The following is a 23,138-nucleotide window of genomic DNA, read 5'->3' as shown; positions in this document are numbered from 1 at the left end:
TATCATGCTATGAGGTGGAATCTTCCAGTAGGACAATGATCCAAAGCATCCCTTTAGATTTAAATAAAGATGTCTCACTGACCTCACAACTATTTCAGCATTCACCCCAGTCACCAGATCTAAACCCCATTTAAAGAAATGTGGGCTGAGATCTTGAAGTGATGACCACGGACTCTAAAGGACCTAGGGAGATTGTATATGGAGTGGTGGCCTGACACTCCTTTTAAAAGTGTCCTTCCACATCAATGCATGATAAAAAACACCCAGTGCTGGTATACTGGAAAATATCAGTTCCAGTAATGGTGACATTATAGTGCTTTTGTATACTTTTTTCTTAAAACGTCAATATGGTTACTGCCTCAAAGAAGAGGCGTGGGTTACTATCAGTCCCTCAGCAAGGAGCTGTATGTTCGTTTCTTGCCCCCAACACTCGAGTCGTTTCCTTCGTTTTTTGGCTCAGATGGACGGAGGAATTCTCCAGGGTGCTGAAATCGCCTGTCGATGGTTTTGTCTCCACCCGAGAGGCGCGTGGAGGGTGGGGGGACAGTTGGGACATGGGGCGGGACAAGCATATACAGACCACGCCCCACCCCCTTGATTGGGCGTCGCTGCGGAACGTCACGCGCAGAAGCCCCCCAGCACGTTGGTGCCGCTGAATTATAGATGAAAGGCTGCAAACATGCAGATCGGGGTCGCGCCAGCAAAACAACGACCGTTCCCGACGAGGAGATGAATGCTGAAGAGTGCTGATCGAGCTTTCTTTTGGTTGGGGAAGCCGTGAGTGTGAGTGCGCGCGCGCGCGCCTGTGTGTGTGTTTTTCTTCTTCTGCTGAATCCACTTCACCGCACGGACACACCGACGGAGGCACGATGCTGGGATGCTTGAAATACGGGACGGCGCTCGCCCTCGCGCTGCTGAACGCGTGGCTCCTTGGCACCGGAGCCACCGATGAGGGTATTCACACACAACACCTTCTAGTCCAGTTGCATGAGGGGGGCGACGAAGACGCCCATCAACTTGCAGTGGAGCATGGCTTTGGGAGTGCTAGGAAGGTGAGCGTGACACACTGGGACACCCTGATCTACACCTATAGTACACACTCCATTTGACACCATTTTTTGAATACAGTTTAGTACCAGCTGTTAAGTGTGTTCTTCACTCTGCAGCCAATTACCAATAAGCAATTAAACAAAATAATATTGTGTATACATTTTAATGCCAAAGATTTAAAAAGTAATATTGCTTGAGTAGTACTGCACATTACGCTGATTTATTTCTATGGCGAGTATTTTGGTCATACACACTATAGGTCTTGGCTGTAATGACATTGTGAAGTTTAAATATCAAGACATTCAACATGATGTTAATACTTTATTATGATAGTATATATCTTGTTTTACTCTGAAATGTAATGTTTTAATGGTATACTATGGTTTTGGTATTGTTATAAACTGGTTAGTGCTGACATCTTTTAATAATTGAATGTTTTAGTATAATTTTGTATGATAATGTTTTACACAGGCAAGTATGGAAATGTAGAATAATGTAATTAATAGCATCACTAAGTACAATGGATTTCAGTATTAACCAGGTCAAAGTATTATCACACTATAGGTCGGGGTCCTGGACATGGATTAACCTGTGAAAATATGAAACCTATGAATGTATTCTAGTCTAGGCGTAATCAGTGTTTGGATTAATAGCCATAAATATTTTACCAGGTTAGAATTTCCATTTAGTAGGACACAGTGTATATGTCTGGTTAATCTGGTGAATTCCATACTTAAACTTGACAAACTAAATTAAACTAAACTAAATTTCAGTGTCAGTGGAGAATTACCATTGGTAATTCTTTTCAGCCAATCTGTACCAATGGAACTGACCCCAAATGTTTAGGTCTGCCTAGTACTAAAATTTGTGGTAGATGCTTTCATGTGGTTAGTATTGACATTTACTATGATTTAATGAGACAGGCTTTAGTCTTCATGGCCTTGCTGTCCTTTGCATATCTGTTTATATCAATTTGCTGAAATGAGGTTAGGTCTATAAGTCTGCAGAAACATACAACAACCCAAACCACCCAAAACATTCTTACTAAAAACATTGTTCAAAGCACACCATATAGAAATGTACTGTGGTCTAATTTCCTCATCCTTTGCTAATATTAGGCCCTTGTGATAGCAGGCAGTTAAAGTTTACGAACCAAGAGCTAATGAATTGTACTTTCATTACCAAATGTGTCATAAAACAGCGACAGGATTGGATAATAATGTTGTTAGCCTATCCAAATAGAACAACATCAAGCTACTGTTCAACATACATTAAATATACATAGAACAGCAGATACTCTTAGTAGAGATAGAATTAAAAGCTCAAATACAAGACTATAGACCAACCATTGGCAGACTGCTGAGTTTCTGACAAGAAACAACTCAATAATTGAAAACCTGCCCAGCTGCTTGCTAGAAAATGGAATCCTCTATCTGACATGGTGAAACCTGATGTGTTTTTTGGATAATCTAAAGGATTTGTTGCAGCATGTGCAGCAAGTGTGTGGAAGGATCAGGAATGTATCTGTATGAGGTCATCACCTCCCTTTGCTTAATGTGGGTTTCCATTTCACAGGGAATGTAGACCTTTTTCTCCTTCTTTAATCATCCCACATACTTCTTAAAGAAACAAAAATGATGCAGAGAGCCCTAATTTGTATGCGTATAAAACTGTTGGGAATCTGAATGGGAAGGAAGGAAGTGTTTTAAGGGTCCATATCATGAAAGCCAAATTTCACTTTCTTTTTTAGTTTTTAAACCATACTGTTTCCTCTCCAGTTAATACAATCCGATCATGGAAACTAAGCTTCAAACACAGCCAGTTTTAAAATCAACAGTTTTTGTGATGTCACAGGAATCCCCACATTTACACATTTCTGCTTATTCAACAATGGTTTACCCTCACTCATTCACACAGAAGTATTCAGCCTGCTCATTGAATACAGTCAAGTACAATAATGCAGGACAAACCAGAACTAAGGTCATTTGTAAAATAAGTAAAATACAAAAGCAATGTAAGTTATGAGACCTTTAAAGCTTGACTTGATTTACATGTGCTTGTGTAATCGGAAAATCAAACCCAGTCAAACACAGTCTGTGGATAAGACTCCTAAAGCCACATTCACTTACTTGTGTACCTTGAATAAATAATAATAAAATAATAAAAAAAGAAGGGACAACAGATATCTAAAAATGTCTTTTTTTGTGCTATAACATACACTCTAAGCAAAAAGGTCTTCTAGGTAGTGCTGGAAAAGAGTTATACCAATAGTAGAACACTTTGTGTGGTGCTATATATAAGCTATATAGAGCTGTTAAAGAATAGCCATTTCTTCAAGCAAAGAACCATTTACACGTTATAATATTTTTGTTTAATTGTCATGGTTCTATATAGAACTAGCGGCTTTACTAAATATCTCCATTTGCTTTATGGCTAGTGGTTCAACAAAAATCAATAACACTGCAATTTGTTCTAATTTTAAATTTAAATTACTGTACAATCCTAAGACGTAGGATTGCACTAACCCTATCCCTAACCCTAACCCTAACCCTAACCCTGGTCCTTCAAATGTTCTTTAGAAAAAACAGGGATTCTATGACAGAATAGTTCTGTCTGGTTAAAAGGTTCTTCAAACACAAGGAAACCCTATTTTCTTTCTTTAAAGAACTTTAAAAATAGTTATACACTCATCATGCTCTTTTTAGGATCACATGTACACATACATGTTCATGTAGTAATCTAATCAGCCTTTCATGTTGCAGCAGTGCAGTACATCATGCATACAAATCATGCATAAAAACTCCACTTCTGTCCGACAGGAACAGACAGCTGAAGATGCTTTGGGCACAGAACTGTAGAAAGGCTGTAGAAAAGCATGGACAGTGCAACATTTTTCCAAAGTGAAGCAACTACTGGTCTAGCACCTCTGCTGGCTGGTTGCAGTATGATGTGTTGCTCCGTCCATCCCCATGTGTTTCAATGAGAAAACAGCCCATTTTCCAGTTCATTCTTCTCCTCTAAACTGTCTTGCCATCTCTAGTGTCTAACAGTTTCCACATTTATACATTGACATGTTTTTATTTTCCTCCAGAAATAAGTTTAAACATTATTGCTATATCATAAGAAGGCAACTAGCTAGTTAATCATACTTGTATTTATCATGAACATGACACTCAGTATTTTTTAGTGGTTACAGAAGTGCTTTGAATAATCTGCAGTCTGCAATCTGCAAACACATCATGACATAGACCAGAATCTCCACCATCTTGTCGAGTCCCTGACTGGAAGAACTGAATCTTAGAGCGAGGGGTAGCCTTTCCCAGTATTAGTATAGTGTTCCTAATAAACTGGTTGTGTACATTTAAAAAAAAACCCAGCAAATTCCCAAAAAGCATATAGTTAGCTTCCAGCCATCACACCGTATTTAATGCAGACACATTTAATCCATTTATGAAACATACTGCCCTCGTCTGACATTACAGCTCTCATTTATTTGGTCTCCATAAAGAGCCATTTATTAGGTAACAGAGGGCATTATTAGCCTGACAGATTAGTGTTGTCAAATGTCAGGCTGTGAGATGTGTGTGTGTGTGCTCAGTGGGCTGTTGCGGCACGCATCCGCTTGGAACACAGGACTACATGTGTGGCATTTGAAATCTCACCCGCCTTCAGCCTACGCTTTCTGTTCATGTCTCACAAAGTTGGCTCCTATGTGATAGCACACACGGTCTAGGCTAGAGCTTTAACAATACCACAGCTCTGATATTAATATCAGATACCAAGCACTGTAATACCAAAATGATACAGGAAACACTTTATTATTTTGACACACACTAAACAAAGAAAATCAAAAATTCTAAAAGCAACATTACATTACATTTTACCCTAAAAACAGCTTCAACATCATGTTGATGCGCCACTGACAGTAATAGGGAGAATAGCATCTCTATTGTTGCTACTCTAGGCTTTGTATGTTGCTAACTGCATTATATAACTCTGCTAAGGCAGGCAGAACGCTCACGAGAACTGCATAGCACTGCATAACTCAGCACATATTCATGTAAAATCCTGTAATACTACTATATTGCATCAGTCCACATACATCATTAATGTTCAGTGATAGTTCTGTGTCTCACAGCTTGTCCACATTTGCATATGTGAAGCATGTCCTTCTTGAGACATGGCTGAAGAAGACTTAAACTACACTTCCTGACTGTAGGGGAATCCCAGAATAATGAAATACCAATGCTCGCATAATGCTGCTTAAAGTCACCAAATGTAATAAAAGTAAGCAAATCATTTAGCTTGATTTCACTGTGTTCAAAACAAATTCAAAATGAGCTATACTCAATTTATACATTACAATTTTATACATTGATTGTTTTCAGAAACATTAAGCTATTAAGAAACACTAAATAAACCCTTATCTGTATGTTACATGTGCTAATGCATGTACCACTGCATATCTGTATCGTATTAAATTATACCCTTTAGTGTCTCTGGTATCTTTCTCGAAAGGGAAAATGTAACCCTCTCAACATCTCATCTAAACATACTGTCATGTGAAAAATGTCTTCATTTAAACAACTTAAAGAGATAGAGGTAATACAACTAAACACATAAAACTGAAAAAAATGTCTTTTAGAAATGATTTGTAAAATGTAACATACAGGAATGCAATTTTCTTGTAAGGAAAACATTAAGACACCCTATGCCCTAACAGCTGGTGTGTCCCCCCTTCCCCTGAAATAACTTCATTTAGATGTTTCTTATAATGATCTACCAGTCTCTGACATCAACTTGGAGAAAGTTTTTCCCACTCCACCATGCAGAACTTTTTCAGCCATGTGACGTTTTAGTTTTTAGAAAGATGGTGTCACATTTTCATCAAGCCCCACAAGGAATTATTTATTTCTACAATGTTGGAGAGCTCTCCAAGCCCTACTGCAGAAACAAAGCCCCACTCCTTTTCCTCCTCCATGCTTCACAGTTGATTTGGGTTCTTAGCTCGAATGCTGTGTCTGGTTTACGCCAAACATGTCTTCTGTTACTGTGTCCAAATAATTCCAAAACCAAACCAGGGAAACTAGGAAAAACACATTTTGATAATTTGATGAGGTAATATTCCTGCTAAGCAGCCAATTGTCTTAACACAACTGTATTATTGTGATGAATGTCAGATAATCAATACAATTGAGGGGGTAGATTTTTACATCAGCTTTGCCCCTGGGTAAAGGGTAAAAGCAGCATGGACAAATGAGGTTAGATTTGCTCTAATGCTAACTTGAAGGTATTTGTTTCCCTGTAGACAAGTGGCTAGGCTAACAATCAGGATTAACTAAGCGCTGCAAGGATTCCATCTTGATATTGAAGTTAGAAAACACTGATTAAACATTTTTAAATACATTTTTCAAACAAAATACTATAAAATCATGAGAAATAACTTTCCTATTTAATAAATGTCTTACGTGTTATGTACAGTACTATTTTCGGCCTTTAGGAGGTACCACATCTCACAGAAATTCTGCAACACCACTCCTATTTTGCATCGAATGGACATGCTTCATTAAACATGTGTAAACTCTGCTTTGCCCACCTCACCCCGCATGCAGCGTAAGACGGGATGTGTTGAATCAACATCGCATTTAGTGTTGATCCGTCTCAAACCCACATCCTCTAAGATAATCGTTTAGCCTTCTGGCTTACCAGACATCCTATCTGGTTGTTGTTAGCAGCATGAATAGTGTCAGTGCATGCTTGAATTATGCACCAGTCTGTATTACATATACAACATCCAGGCACAATCAGAATGCTGATATATATGGGTAAGACACAGTGAGCAGATATCATGACCAGTCCAGTGACCCTGACTAAACCTTTAATAAAACATGACCAAAAGACTACACTCGTTCTCTGTTGCCTGTGGTAGGACGGCCTTGTCTCTTGATGCATTTTTTAATGGCCTCATATGGTGTTTGTCTTTTCTTCAAGCTTTCCTTCGGTGAGAGGCTTTTTCATTTCTACCCGCGGGACACTCCCAAGACTAGGAGGAAACGCAGCCTTCACCACCGCCAGCGTCTAGAGAAGGACCGGCGGGTAAGCCTACCAGCTCAGTGTGTGGTTCCCATAGAAACCGGCCTGATTCCAGTCCCTGGAAAACAATGGTTAATAGGGGTGGGTGATGCGGTCTAAAAATGAGATCACAGTGTTTTCAGAGGTCTCAGTAATAACATTGATCATAGTGTACTGTACACAACACCATGAAAGGGTCTTTGTGAGAAGACTAGAGCTTGCCAGTACATGATTCAGTGTACTATATGAATGAATGTAGTTAGGAACAGATTTGTGACATTTGATTTATTGATGTCAGAAACAAAGAAGGCATATTGTTTAAGCAATGTTTTGATAATATGCACTGTTATCTTAAGTACTACATATGCTATTCAGCTGATCATTGGCTTCTGTGCACAGGCATAGCTAGGGGAAAGTGGCTGCTCTGTGTCTGACATATAGTTGTTTGCAGAAGTTTGGGCAAATATCTGCAAATATTAATGCACGGTTAATCGGTTTATATTTAATTAAACTGAAAAAAGAACAACAATATTAGTTCTTGTTTGTCAAGTCAGGCCGTGTCATTAGGTAATGCTGATTGAATCATGATGATTCACTGTTTAAACCTACTAATACTCAACAACCATGGACCCCTCTAATCAGCTGCTGAGGATCTAAAAGCTAATTGATGCTTACAAAGCAGAGGAAGACTATAAAATATTTAGTATATGCTTTTACCTTGCAATTTCCAAAGTGTAAAAGCCTAAAATCTAAGAAAGAAAATCTAAGGGGAACTGTGAAGTCAAGACAAAGATAAATGTGACAAAAAAGCAGAAAGGCAAAGCAAACCTTCAAAATAACAGCAAGTTAACCCAGGCGTAGTGGTGTTAATGGAAAAGTTATGCAACATCTACATAAGCCAAATGCATTTTGAAAACACATGCTGTGGAGTGATAAAGTACAAATGAAACAACCACTGGCCACAATCACCAGAGGTATGTTTGGAGAGAATAAGGAGTAGCACTTGAATAAAATCCACCAGGAACTTGTGAGGTTTTATATTTTGACAGTAAGGGTCTCCTTATAGCCCTCCTATAAAAAAAATCTAACTTGCATGGCCTCTTTCTGACATGTACTTTGACAACAACTGTGGTAAGAGCTATCTGTGGGTCCCAAGATGACATTTTAGCAATGTCGGAAACTTCTTTACACATCTTGTGGTCTCCTCTTGGACTGAACTTGCTAGAATGGTCTGACCTGGCCGTGTTGCTGGATAGCAAAATGAAAACGGGGAAAACACAAGACCAGACAACGAACACTTAAACAAAGGGACTATACACATGTGGACAAAATTGTTGGTACCCCTCGGTTAATGAAAGAAAAACCCACAATGGTCACAGAAATAACTTGAATCTGACAAAAGTAATAATAAATACAAATTCTATGAAAATTAACAAATGAAAATCCGACATTGATTTTGAACCGAATTCAACAGAATTATTTAAAAAAGTAAACTCATTAAACAGGCCTGGACAAAAATGATGGTACCCCTGAAAATAATGTGACCAAAGGGACATGTTAAATCAAGGTGTGTCCACTAATTAGCCTATATATCCTGGCACCAAAGTGGTGGAACGAGCTTCCCCTGGGTGTCCGAACGGCAGAGTCACTCGCTGTGTTCAAACGCAGACTGAAGACCCACCTCTTCAGAGAATACTTGGACGAATAGCAGAGTACTGTGGTCACCTTAGTGACTCGTGCTTAGTAATGTCTAAAGCTTAGAGGTATCTTTGAACTATTAGTCTATTCTAACTAGCTAAGGTTTTTCTTGGGTAATTAGCAAAGCACTTTTGTAAGTTGCTCTGGATAAGAGAGCGCCTGCTAAATGCCATAAATGTAAATGTAGATGAAAAAATGAAGCATATCAAGAAAAGAGCACTGTCCCTACTGTGAAACATGGAGGAGACTCTGTTATGTTCTGATGCTGCTTTGCTGGATCTGGCGCAGGGTGTCTTGAATCTGTGCAGGGTACAATGAAATCTCAAGACTATCAAGGGATTCTAGAGAGAAATGTGCTGCCCAGTGTCAGAAAGCTTGGTCTCAGTCGCAGGTCATGGGTCTTGCAACAGGATAATGACCCAAAACACAGCTAAAAACACCCAAGAATGGCTAAGAGGAAAACACTGGACTATTCTGAGTTGGCCTTCTATGAGCCCTGACCTAAATCCTATTGAGCATCTTTGGAAGGAGCTGAAACATGCCGTCTGGAAAAGGCACCCTTCAAACCTAAGACAACTGGAGCAGTTTGTTCATGAGGAGTGGGCCAAAATACTGCTGAGAGGTGCAGAAGTTTCATTGACAGTTACAGGAATTGTTTGATTGCAGTGATTGTCTCAAAAGGTTGTGCAACAAAATATTAAGTTATGGGTACCATCATTTTTGTCCAGTTTTATGAGTTTACTTTTTTAAATAATTCTGTTGAAGCATGGTTTAAAATCAATGTCGGATTTTCATTTGTTCATTTTCATAGAACTTTTATTTATTATTACATTTGTCAGATTCAAGTTATTTCTGTGACCATTGTGGGTTTTTCTTTCATTAACCGAGGGGTACCAACAACTTTGTCCGTGTGTATATAGACAGAGACCGACAAGGTACATCTAGCCATGTGCTAAAGATCACAATGGGAAAGCCAAAACAAACTGATAGAAGAAAAACCAAGAGACGCAAAGCTTAGGGGCACAAACAAGACAAGGCCCAGAAGACTGGACAGGAGACATGATGGGAGACAGGACAGGACAGGACTGGACAGAGGGACAGGGACCATGACATAGAAACAGGCACAGGAAGGAACACTCAAATAAGGACCAGAACAGGAACAGACACAGGCACACAAACAAACACAAATGACACATACTGTTAATTTTATATGTGAAAATTAGTGACAAATTCAACACAGGAAACATTGTTGAATATTGCATTTTCTGACCATTTTACAAACTATTCCTATTGATTTTCTGAATTCAATATACTGGAAAAAACAACTGTTACATGCCGTTACTTTTGCGTAATGAAGTGCAGAAATATGTCTCTGCAGACAGTTGAAACTATTTTCCCATTTTAACCAAATCCTTGTTACAGCTAAGCTTATTGTTTAGAGACTGTACTTAAGAAACAGGCTAGCTCTAACCATGAGTTATTTATGTTCTGCAAAATGATACTACAGACACCAAGAAGGTGAATAAAACGATATGAGTGAATTCTGTGACTTATACTCACAACTCAGTCCTCTGAAATCTGGAAAAATATCTATCAAGTTATGATTATTGTTTTAAATTCACATTATTAAATGCCCCAACTTTCCCTACTAAACCAGCTGCAGTTCTTATATGTAATTGCTGTACAGTACTATAAATAATGTTCTGAATTATGTTAGACTGTGTCTCAGGTGCCATTAGTATAAAAAATTAAATTGGCTATGCTTTTCACAGCTCTGTTTTAATTTGAAGGTGTATTAGTATGGCAGCATTTACAGTGTCAGGCATCGATGTTTGTTAAACAAAAGACTATTCAGACCAGTGCTGGTAAGTCTTTCAAAATCAATGCAAAAGAATGCAGACAATATTCAACTGTTGTGATAAATTGCCTGGTATTGATCCTGTTTTGCTGTTTTCATGCTTTGGCCAAGCTTCTGCTTATAGCCTTGGCTCTTGCCTGTTTACTCTGAGACAGGGCCAGTGTTTAATCAGCACTTCATCCTCTTCATCCTCTGCTCCTCCATCCTTTAGGCTGCTGCGTGACAGTCTAGTCCCTGAAGGTGGCTAAGCATGGCCCTTTACCTACAGCATTTATGTAGGGTGTCATTGTGCACAAAAATTATTATTACGACTGGGGAATTTTGGCCCTGTTAGAATTGTGTGAGTAGGATTGTAAATCATTGTAATAAAGCTTTGAAAAAGACTTGGGGAGGCATTCTGAAGAGCAAGAGTCATGTAATCATGAGATGATGAAGGAGCATACAAGCTGATGACAATGACACTTACAGATTTATCACAGTTAACACCATAGCTAACACCTCAGTTAAAACTACAGCTAACACCATAGTCAACACCACAGGCAACACCGCAGCAAACACCACAGTTAACAGCATAGCCAACAAGTCCTTTAATGCCATCAACAACGAAGTTAATACCACAGCCAACACAGCAGTTGATGCCCCATCTAACCCTTTAGAAAACCCCAAAGTCAACACCATAGTTAACACCACAGCCAACACTACAGATAATGATTCTTTAAAGCACAGTTGAACTGACACTAAGAACTGTTATAGCAGTTACAAGTATTATGACAGTAGCTATTTTTATGCTACAGTTTCTTCTGTGTTTTTTCATAATTTAGTTTTGAGTTTAAGCTTTTCATATTGCTAGTAAATGCTGTACGTTTGGGGGAAAGTTTCAACGCAGATCATTTATTTACAGTGTACACGTCCTTGAGGAACATTTGGAGGTCCTTCAGTTTGAAACAGTTTAAAAACCTTGAAGGTTTCACAAAGTCCTCCACAAGAACCTCAAAAACGTCCCTTAAGGATCTTATACTTTTAACAGTGTATTTGTATAATTGGTATGAATCTTCCAGTGAAAGCAGTTTCTTCCTGTGACTTGTAGATTTCATCATGTGGGAAACCAATAGTGCCCAAGGGAACAAGTGCATGGATCAATCACAGCCTAGCTGCTTGTTAGCAATGTTAACCTTTCTGTGTACCTGTGTGTGTTGTGTCTTTCTTTAACAAAGCTATAAATATTTATTTGCCACAGTTTGCTGTTGACAGATCACCGGTGGATGTACGGATGCCCTGGTGGTTGTTGTACAGAAAGAAAGTTTAAAGAAAGATGAAAGAAATGGTATAAATAACTTATATGCTTAGACTGTATTTAGTCTGGTTCTGCAGGTGTGCTACAATTAAAATGCACTGTGTTGTTTCGGTAGTGTTGTTTAATAATGTTATGGCTGTTTTGACTGGGAAAATGTCTTATGATTACAATCCTAAAGTAAGTACAAATCAGTGCAAGTTGAATGAAATAGTTTCAAATATTTTATATGTTCACATGTTTTGTAATCCAGAGGGAAAGACCACTCCATTTGCTGTAGCAAAACTTTTTAAGGTTGCTGTTGGCACATGATATTGCTGTGTGATAGTTCACTTTATGAAGGACAGATAATTGTCAAATAGTGTACTTCTCAGATTTTATGAAAATGACTTGCTATGAACAGAAAATTACTATATGTAAGATCTCAGTGCTAACGATCACCAAATTATGTGGAGCCAATTTAATCCAGAGAGAAGAGCTTGTACTTGTCAGACTGATTTCAGATTCTCCTCATTATTAGGCAGCAACAGTGCAGTGCTCAAAATGTTACAACTGAGCTAGCCTGTCTTTGAAACTAGTGATTAGAGAAAGATCTTTTTTTTCATGTCAGTCTTTAGTTACAGAGCTCTGGGTGGAAACTTTGGTTTGGTTTAAATGAGACATTTCTGAATCACCTGATTTATAATGCTGAGCATTTTTTAAGTTTGATCCCCCAATGATGCTGCAGCTGTCTGCAGCTGGCGGTCAGAAGGGAGATCATAATTGGCCTCCTTCTCTCTAGGTGGTCCATTTTTCCCCCTCACTCAGCACAATGCTAGCCAACAAGGGTGTATTTTAGCTGAAGTAACAGAATATTCATTTAGCGATGTCCTCCAGGTACATTGAAATATCCAGCTCAAATTCACATTGCATTTAGCAGATGCCCTTGTCCAGAGCAACTACAGAAATACTTCTGAAATCAGACAATATCCCTAGCTAGTGTGAATACTTTAGTCCAGGGTCGAAAGCTGCCCTTGAGGTACATGCCAGACACAATAGCAAGTGCTGCTACCTTAATTCAAAGATGCAAAACATCTGATGGCTACAAACAGTACTCAATAATTGATGCCTAGATACAGCAGTACATTATGCAGAACTGCAAACACAAACGTTTCAATAAATGAATAGTTTATATAATACAGTAGTAATAATAGTATGGCTAGTGCTGAAAGAAGTGTTCCTGGAAGAGTAATGCTCTTCTTCGGTTGGCATTTGGAGACTTGTTGGTGCCAAGACAGAGGAAAGACTAGACGCTTGTCTGCCATGCATTTTGAAGGGGTCATGCCAAGTTGTACTTGGTGCGACTGTGTCGAGATAAAAAACAGGTTTTGTCCATTGCTGATATGTAAGGGCTGATTTATTTTTGGGTTGTGTTAGCTTTAAGTCTGTATGTTAGTGGCAGCTGGCTTCATGCTGGCCTTCACACTCGAAGCTTGGTAACATTGTGTATAACAGAAGAAGACCTAGTTAGAGGGTGGAACTAAATTGGGAGACAACTGAGTAAAAAAAAGATAGAGTACAAAAACTATACACTTTAAAACACCTCAACAGATTGAACAATTCTAGATAACTGTGTAAAGGCAGATCACTTAGTAGAATAATAATAAAAAAATAACAATTACAGACATACAGGCTTAGACAGTATTGGCTATTGGCTATATTTTAAGTGTTTCAAATTTTGCAGGATCAAAATCACAGTAAAGGACATACGCCAAAAAGCTCAGAGGACATAGATCAATATTGCAGTTTGTGAGTAAGTTACTGGGAGATGTATTTTAATTAAAACACCAGTTTTCAAGGCCAGTGCATGACTTCTCTTTAAAAAGCAAGTGTTCAGCAACAGTGCACAATGTGTTTTTTCATCTCGCCTCCTGACTGTGTACTGAGTCAGAACAAGCGAGGGCACCGCTGGGAATTCTTCTTTCTTCTTTCTTTTATTCCAGCTCCTTTAAACCTTTTTCTGTGTTAACTTTGAAAAGAAAGGTTGTATTTTGTATTTATTTAACCACCAGTATTCAACACATACTTAAACATAGAGGTTTCTAAACGGTTCTCGGTTTGGACACATGGTTCTCTAGGTAAAATATTTAGTATAATTAGTGTAGAACCTTTATGTGGAAGTTTCAAAAACTTGAAAAAGGTTATGCATTCTCTGTTGGAGAAAGAGTCATGTATAGGTGTGTTTTTTTTCACCAAGGTACAAATGGTCTTTAAGGTGCAGCCAGATTTGATTTGGCTGGTTTATGTCACTGCACAGAATCCTAAGTCTTTCTGGATAGTGTTACTGTTCTGTTATGTGGTGTGCAGGTACCTAGCTGGAAAGATGGTGAAGCCAGTCAGCTAGGGTTAGCTTTTCTTTAGCCAAGCCTGATTTTATGATTAAAAAATGGTCATAATAGATTTTTACATGATCATTCTCTAACCTCTCGTTACTCCTTACAATTAAAGGCTGTTTTTGTTACTGTGTCTGTTGTAAGACTGTTGTAATATAAATAAACTCTGTTCTCTTTGGCTACCCTGTATTGTACTCTTATAGCTGAATTCACTCTTGAGAACTGCAGTATGTATGAATGGGGCTAAGTTGAGGTAGGGTGAATATGAGGACATATGTAAATTAGTGGATTCTCATGGCGTAAGAGTCTTGTCCATATATTTACTGTATTGATACATTTACAGTATTTACATATTACTTCACACTTATTTCAATAAAGCAAAGCAAATTCAGTTGCCAATAATTTTATTTTAATAATTGTGTTAAAATAGACTATTGCATTAAGCAATTTGTTTATATTTTTGGCATCCCTGGACATTTGGTGGACAGTAGCCAGCTCGCCTGGATGAAAGATCCTGCCAGTATTGCCACCTTTATTTCTAAGAGCATTTCCACGACATTGGAGTCCATGTTCAATTAAGTCTCAGATGGCCATCTTGACAAAGCTTTGATTTTGTTATATGTACAAAAGAGGTGAGGTACTGAAATTGCCTTTACCCAATAGGCTTTTTTATTCTCCAGGCCTCTTTTTTGAAAAGTTTAGGCCCGCATGTTTTCCTAGGCTTTACAGATAACACAATTACTGATCTCAAAAACCTGAGATGGTGCAATAGTACTTTTACTATTCTCATGTTCTTTTCAGCGTATAAGAATTGATTTTGATTTGGGTTTGTAGAGGTGGATTTAATGTGTGACATCACATAGATGTCATGGGTGTGTTAGATGAGTTTCTGTAGATGAGTTGAGTCATGGGAGTGTAGACACCTACCTCCTATACATTCAGTAATGTAGGTAATTTTATCCATAGGTTTTTTTCCTTTATATACCATGATAGTGCTGCCATTTGGGGGTAGCTGTGATGTTTTGCATGGCATGGTATTCCTCAGCAATGTTATTAGCTCCTGTGGCTTTACATGGTTTTCATCATGTTGGTGTATAAAAATGGAATTAGAGAAGAGTGACATTTGACTGACAACACTTCAGTATGTACAGTAATTGAACACGCTGCCCGTATAAATGTTGCTAATGTCATTTGTAAATGTCAAATCTCATTTGCCCTGACCTACAACTTTAACCTTAACAGTAAAAATCCACCAACTGACCCAGTTATCTATTCCATTACAGACTTGCTAACATATCCTTTAATCCATCTAATCATTTTGTCAAGCACTTCCTTATGCACAGTCCCTTCAACATATAAAATAAAATAAGTAGGTTGCCACCTTAGCCTTGTTAAAATTCATGGACAATCATTGGCCTGATTTTTTGCTACATTCACGGGGTGGGTGGCTATGCTTACAATGCAGTCAAGTAGATAGATGTCAGTTAAGGCACAAATACTAACCTTCTGAGAAACTGCTTTGTAGTGCAGTTCAAGGATTATAAAGAACACTTTAAACAGGCAAACAAATGGTTGTCTGAACCCTCAGCTTCAATTTTGTACACAATTGACAGGGTAAAAAGCAACAGGACATTTTGTGTCCAGGAAAGAACAGACACAATTCAAGATAACCCAAGGCAATCCTGCATGGTTGGCAACCCATACAGTAATGGGTTGACAGAGAGGCCCTGTCACTATATATGTTTTATGAAACACAAAATCATTTTAAAAAGTTATTTTTTATAATTTCACCATGATTCCTCTACACTTCCCGCTCCCAAATTAAACATCTTTTATTTGACCGGCACATGAATCTTTTTTAGCCTTTCCTCTGTTTAACCTAGATTGGCACCAATGAACCTGGGGCTAAGCTTGTTTAAAATTTGAACTAAGCAGCACAATAGGGAATATTCATTAAAGTACACTGTATCACCCTTGTGCTGCCTAGAGTGACGGCCCAAGCAGCTATCAAAGAGCTGTAAAAGCACTTCTTAAATGAGCCCAGACCTCCCTTTGATCTGCACAATGTCTGTGCGATGAAAGCAAGAGAACATGCAAATCTGTGAAAATAATTCAGGCATTCTTTGTTTCCAAGGCCTTATCGCACCCCATACTGCCTGTTGAATGAGCATCTGGCTTCTGTGGGTTTGAGCTTCTGTGATGGGGCCCAGACTAGGAGGTAGAATTAGCATAGTCATTCGCAACTAAGAAACACTCTTATGAATCATTGTCGACATCATGTTACTGTTCTTAAAGGATTATTTTCTACTGCGACTGAAAGCAATTTTTCGGAAGTAAACATTTTTGTTTAGGATGATAATATTGTTAGAGTTTCAAAGACTGGAAATAAAGATCTGGAAATAAAACCTTAGTAACAGCCTGTTTTAAATTTGTTGTTTTTGTAATGTCACAAAAAACACTACCTGTGCATACTGCAAAGGTAAGGTATTTTCGGTCAGCCATCTTTGTCCCGGCATATGAACTCTGTTAAATTAAATTTGATTGCATACCTTACATGCAATACAGCATTACTGTTCTGGGCCATGACTGCTTTTCTATTTAAGATAATGCCAAAAAAAATGGACGTGCAAAAACCAAATAAAATGTGGGCCTTTTAATTGTTTTCAAAAGTATTTATAGCCTGAATTAAATGACCCAGACAGTTTTTATATTATGAAAGTGTTTTTACATATGAAAGTGTTTTTATTTTATGCTATAGGTGAAAAATGTGATCGCCCAGGAGGGCTTTGACCGTCAAAAGAGGGGCTACCGCGACATCAATGACATTGACGTCAGCATGAATGACCCGCTTTTCTCCAAGCAGTGGTATCTTGTAAGTAATTACAGTTGGTATTGTCTTCGTTTTGCCTGACCTTCAACACCGGGGCTGTTTATACCAAATTAATCTGAATGGCCGCTGACTCTTGATTTAAATCATGTTTCTCATTAGCAATTGATGTCAACAGTGAGGCACAGGCCAGCATCTTCTAAGCGCCTGCTCCATTCCTCTGAGGCTTTATCATGAATGGGAAACCTTGTCTGCTTTATGAAAAGGGAGCATCCCCTTTATTGAGCTTGTCAGTTTGAAATGCTTCCCAGCGGGGTTTCGACAAAGTGTAATATCTATGACCTTTATTTTGCCCCGCTGCGTTCTCATGCTTGTGACTAATTTTCTAATGTCCACGCACTCGGCTCATGCGACGTGTCCATATTGTGTCCCTGATTAGATAAATACAGGCCAGGCAGACGGCACTCCTGGGCTGGACCTCAATGTGGCTGAGGCCTGGAAGATGGGCTTCACTGGAAAAGGAGTGACCATCGCTATCATGGATGATGGTATGTTAGTTAGCTAATGCATGACTATCTGAATAGAGCCACCATAATGCCTTTTTACTTCTCTGCCTGTTTACTCCTCTACTGTTTTAGGAATGTAGCATGGTTGTGTTTGGTTAATGTGTGGGATCAATGTAGCTGTTGTAGCTGTCTGTGTGTTGTACCACTGACAAATTTCATTGTGGCATCTTTGACAGGGATTGATTATCTACACCCGGATCTCGCCTCAAATTATGTAAGTATCCTATTTTTGTATGCTAATTACCCTGTTTGTTTGCTAATTTCAGTTTTTCTTGTGCCTAGCTCACAGGTTTAACTGCCAGTCATAGCCATGCTGTGCTATCTACACAGCCAAGGTATTCTGTAGCTCCTCTGCAGAGCTAATCTTGCTACTCTACAGAGCTAAGTGAGCCAAGACAGCTATTAAATGTTAATGTGGACAAGACAGAAACACACAGGAACAAAACATGTCCTTTCCTATGCCAACCACGCTTCTATGCCAATCTAACGCTTTTACTAAGGTACTTATTAGCAGTGTCGACACCAGTACTGCAGTTTAAGATGCACAATTTGGGGTTTTTACAGTCAGGAATAAATAGGCTGCAAAACATGCAGTGTAAGAATAAGTAAGGTATTTATTTAGAGCTCATGATTGAAAAATAACTAAACTCTTGTCTTGCTTTCCATCAGCAGTACTGACCAATGTAATTTTAATGCACTGGTGATTTCTCACAATGTCTTCAGCATTAAGGAGCTGCTTGAGGATTGTGGCTCATTAATGCTTTCTGTGCTTACTTATTTATCCCTAAATCCTTGCAAAGGTCTTTCTCACATTTTTCTCCAAAATTCTGACAGTATCACTGCTAATGCAGAACTCAGTAAACCTGCTGGCTACTTCTGCTGCCATTATAGGAGAAGTTTAGAAACTGTTGCTGGATATTTGAGAGTGTGTTGGGGTGTGCCAGTGCCTCACAGTTACAATTACTGGTTACATTGGGATTTTGACTAGTCAGTGGCAACACTTTTTGTATAATGTCACATATTAAGTTAGTACATTTTAAGCACATTTTAATTTGGGCAGACATTTTGGGTTGTCCAGTGATGGACCAACTTTGCCAGCATTTTGTTAGCATTGGTGTTGCAGTGTAAATGCCTTAGACGTTCCAGTTGTGAAAACGAACTTTCTCGTTCACTGTTTTTCATTGTAGCTTTAAGAAATGTGCATATAACTGTGATAGGTGCTTGAAAGCAGCTTGCTTTGCTTTCCCCAGATGACACATTTGGGTCATGTACGCAATCAGATGTGAAGCTAATGAAGGGTTTTTTTACTTGCTTGGTGAAATGGGAGCAGACTGCGCCTTAGCAATTAAGAATTGCTGCCGTTCCTCCATCATGAATATCATTCCATAGAGAGTTCTGTATGCAGCTAAGCAGAGACAGAATAAATAACTCTGCATTCTTCCTCCTTTCTCTGGCGAAATGCGCTTTCTCTCTGTCTCGCAAAGAAAACAGACGGTTTACCAGCCGCGCAGTTGCTACGTTGTGAGGCTGGCAGCGGCTTTGGCACAGACGGACCCTGATTCCAGGCTGGAGTGTGCGAGTACAGTGTGTGGGCTCTGGGTCTGGCCATGCCTTTGGACACAGATGAGTCTTAACCCAAAAATAACCTTTGCTTATCTGCGGCAGGGGGTGATGCCAGTGCACGCTCCACTGGGCTGATGTCTCCAGCCGAGCCGGGCTGAAACAGTCATTTACTGCATCCTCCCCTCCGCTTCTGTTCCCTTACCCTCCTCCCTCTCCTCTCGTCTCTTCTCCGCTCACTGCTACTGTTTTATTTAGCACCAATTCCACCCAGAAGCTCCTGCCCTCCGTTCCCTCAGAATTATCACATCACATGCAGGCGTCTAGGCAGCAGCATTTCCTCAGTATACCAGCCATAGGCTGCCCGAGAGCTAGAATAAAAGAACAGCATGTTCTTGTCTTGTTTCCTACACTGAAAGCAGCGGAAGGCATGGTTGAGGAAAAAATATAAATACTGGATAAATTCTGGCTCATACTGGCTAATGTGTGATGAAGAGTTTTTTGACAGGGGACTGCGTTTAATTCATCGCTTGATAACTGCACTCTTAGGCGGCAGCCAGATGGAGGTTTGCCAGAGCCTCTCTTCCTCTCTTTGCTCTCCCTGTCTCTCTCAAACACACACACACACACACACACACACACACACACACACCAGACAAACAGCAGAGAACATAAGCAAGCCCACTCTGCTGGCATTGTTCAGTTTACCACAGTTTTATGTATATCTTTCAAAGTAGAAATCTTTGAAAAATTGAAATGTATAAGTTCTCTGAATTAATGTGCATATGTTTTTGCTGTAACAGAATTAGTCTGGAATTTGCTCACCCTATGTTCCATTTTGTGGCATGAACTCACATAAACAGTCACTGCTGTTTCTGGATAAGCTGTGTTCTAGGAACTTAAAAACTTCAAAAAAGTCAGTTTCTCTTTGGCTTTGTCACATTCGGTGCTAGCATCTGCAGAAGGAGCTCAAGTGAACATCTGAGCTGTGTGTAAAACTGTTCATAAATTTCATAAATTTTCTCTGTGCTCCTTTCACATTTCCAAAAATGAAAGTAGCCGTTTATTCATATTGTTTTGTAGTGCGGCATTGCCTTTAGCCATGTACATACAAGCAATCTGCTGGCAAAATGTTTTGAATGATTAATATGCAATTCACGTGAATTATGTAGATTTGATAGCATTTTATTTTGGGAAGTGAGGGAGGAGTCTTCTGAGGGGGGGTCCTACTCTCCTTCTTGAAACACAGCACAGCAAAAATCCACAGTAATTGTATGGGCAATTACATTCTTAAAGGGCTAACCAGAACCATGATAACATTACCGAAACATTAAAGGTTTGGTGCATGGTAAAGTTTTCACATTCAGATTTAGTTCTTAGAAAGCTTTTGAACAGAAATGAGGTGCAATCAGAGTGCGTTTTATTTTTCTCTGAAATTGATGTTTCTGTGGAGCGTTTTCAAATTACATTGCAAATGGAGCTTATCTAAGGGGGTCCATGCACACATGCCATGTACAGTGAAAACTGTAGAACCCAAATGATTGGTGATGTTTTTATCATGACACCTACTTATAGTAAATGTGGTGTATCAAAAGTTCTACCAGAAGACTTGAGACATGAGGGTAGTAAATTGTGAATTTAATCTGGACAATTAATGAGATGGGAACAATGTTAGCAAATTAAAACTGATGATTGTCTTTGGCGTAGGCCTCGTTGTCAGCCAAAGTCTTTTAGCATAAGGACTCTCACAGATCCTGCCGCACTTAGAGGCAGAGGTGGAGCTAACCCCCCGGCAGCCGACGGGACCAAACTGACGTCACCCCTGAAAACATCAAAAAAGCATGTAATTAGAGGTCTTTTAACACAGGTAGAGGCTGATAATTGGCTGAGGAAAGGTGACGCTGCATCAGAGTCTCCTGGTAGACCTTTAGCTAGAGCTTTTATATATCTCATCTTGTTGATGTTGTCATGCTGGCCTTGGTATAGTAAAAAACAGAGACCCAGACAACAATGTAATTTTGGCATTGTTGTTGTACTGTTATACTGTAAGCACAAATTGCACCAAAAATGTAATCTTAATTTTTAAACTACAATTTTTTCCCAGAAACCACTACAAAGAATTAGTTTCTGAATGTGTCACTATTTGTACTGATGATTTTATTTAATGTCCGCATGTAATAACATTCAATACACCAATATCATTACCTGATTATTCAAGTGGTCATGTAAACAGTTGACTATCCTGCATCAGATCTGTGGAAGAAGCTGTGATTTTTTTTTTGGATTTCAAGACAGATCTGGAAGTTCTGTCTAAAATGTTTCTACATATATGCATGTGCCAAAACGGAAACAGATAGAGAGGAGAGCTACATTTAATTGAATTTAATTTAGATTAAATTTGACACTACATCTGTGTCATGACTGGCTAGGTCAGACAATGACGGGTGAACACTCGCAGGGGATGGCTCAATGTGAGAATGCTTTAAATAAGCAACTAAAACAGGGGTAAACAAGAAAAAGCAGCAATACAGGGATTAATGAATAACCAAACACAAACGTGTGACAACAGAATGTGGGCAACACAAAACGCACACCTGAGGCTAGGCTAGAACGGGGAAACTTAACAGGGAGGTAAATAAGAACATAAACTACTGGCCGTGCCAGCGGAAAGACGGGAGTAACAAACAGCGCTCGTCAGGCACAACAGAACTTACTTGACGTGAATACGGAGATGTGAGATCAGTCGCTGAAACCAGGAGGCGACCCATGAACAAATCAGAGCATCCGTACGCTCTTGAACGGTAATAGCCGAGTTGAACACTGAAAACGTGAAGGACTCCTACGGACGTCCTCGTGACTCTAACGAGATGCTTGACTCAGTAGAACACTGGAAACATGAAGAACTGTGGGAGACGTCCTCGTGAATCTCTAACCAGACGCTTGACTAGGGATAACAAACACAAACACCAACACACCAGGTTGGCTCAGGACGGTAAATTCTCAGCCATGAGAATACTCGCGCTAGCTCCCTAAATACCCCAGCCTCAGGTGAAACGAATTAACAAAACCAATGAACATGAATCGACACAGTGAACATGAGAGTCCTCATTAGAGCCTGCGGTCCGCAGCTTGGGACCACTGACAATCTGCACCAACATGTCAAGTTAGGTCAAGTCAAATTTATTTGAATAGCGCTTTTTACAACTGTTGTTGTCACAAAGCAGCTTTACATAATTAGTAATTAGTAAAAGACAGAGACAAAAAAGAAATAACGTAAGACATGAAGGATCAAAGACCCCGAGTGAGCAAGCCAACAGCAACAGTGGCAAGGAAAAACTCCCTCAGAGCTGGAGGAAGAAACTTTGTGAGGAACCAAGACTCACAAGGAGGACCCATCCTCCTCTGGTCAGAACTATTTAAACATTAATGATAAAAATGACCAAACCAGATACAACAGATAGTTAATAGTGGTGATATTAATAGTGGCAGATAGTTACGAGCCCATTTAGGTTTTAACATGGTCATTAAACAGGTAGCAGTGGTAGGAGGGTGTGCCGCTGGTCTGGTATTGGTGGTGGTGGGTGGGGGGCCTGATGGTCGAACTGGTAGGTGGCAGCTGGTCTGACGCAGGTAGAGGGGACCTCAGCGGGCAATCTTCCAGCAGGTCGGGCTGGGTGGCCATTTACTCGGAGAAGGTAAAAAGAGAGAGTTAGTACTGAGAGGATTTTATGGAGAGCAGAGAATGTTGGGCAGTGTCAGAGTGTTTCGGACGACTCCGGCAGTTCTGACTATAACAGCCTGAAACGCTAGCGTCCATCTGCGTCACCATCCACAAACCTGAGTG

At 39.4% G+C, this 23,138-nt stretch overlaps 1 protein-coding gene across 1 annotated transcript in view; it reads left to right on the top strand.

The window, feature by feature from the left end:
- The first annotated feature begins 637 nt into the window (after nucleotides 1-637).
- The window catches only part of pcsk2 (proprotein convertase subtilisin/kexin type 2), a 58,162-nt gene continuing 35,661 nt past the window's right edge, over nucleotides 638-23,138 (top strand). Inside the window, exons 1-5 of the mRNA XM_072677600.1 lie at nucleotides 638-1,052; nucleotides 7,042-7,146; nucleotides 17,100-17,213; nucleotides 17,608-17,716; nucleotides 17,911-17,948. Coding sequence (XP_072533701.1) covers nucleotides 870-1,052; nucleotides 7,042-7,146; nucleotides 17,100-17,213; nucleotides 17,608-17,716; nucleotides 17,911-17,948 — 549 coding nt within the window. The 5' untranslated portion in view covers nucleotides 638-869. The remainder of the gene's footprint in view (nucleotides 1,053-7,041; nucleotides 7,147-17,099; nucleotides 17,214-17,607; nucleotides 17,717-17,910; nucleotides 17,949-23,138) is intronic.

Source organism: Salminus brasiliensis, chromosome 4 (assembly GCF_030463535.1).
Source record: "Salminus brasiliensis chromosome 4, fSalBra1.hap2, whole genome shotgun sequence".
Classification (NCBI taxonomy): domain Eukaryota; kingdom Metazoa; phylum Chordata; class Actinopteri; order Characiformes; family Bryconidae; genus Salminus; species Salminus brasiliensis.
Note: the sequence above shows the minus strand (reverse complement) of the source record. Positions and strands in the feature narration are given on the sequence as shown.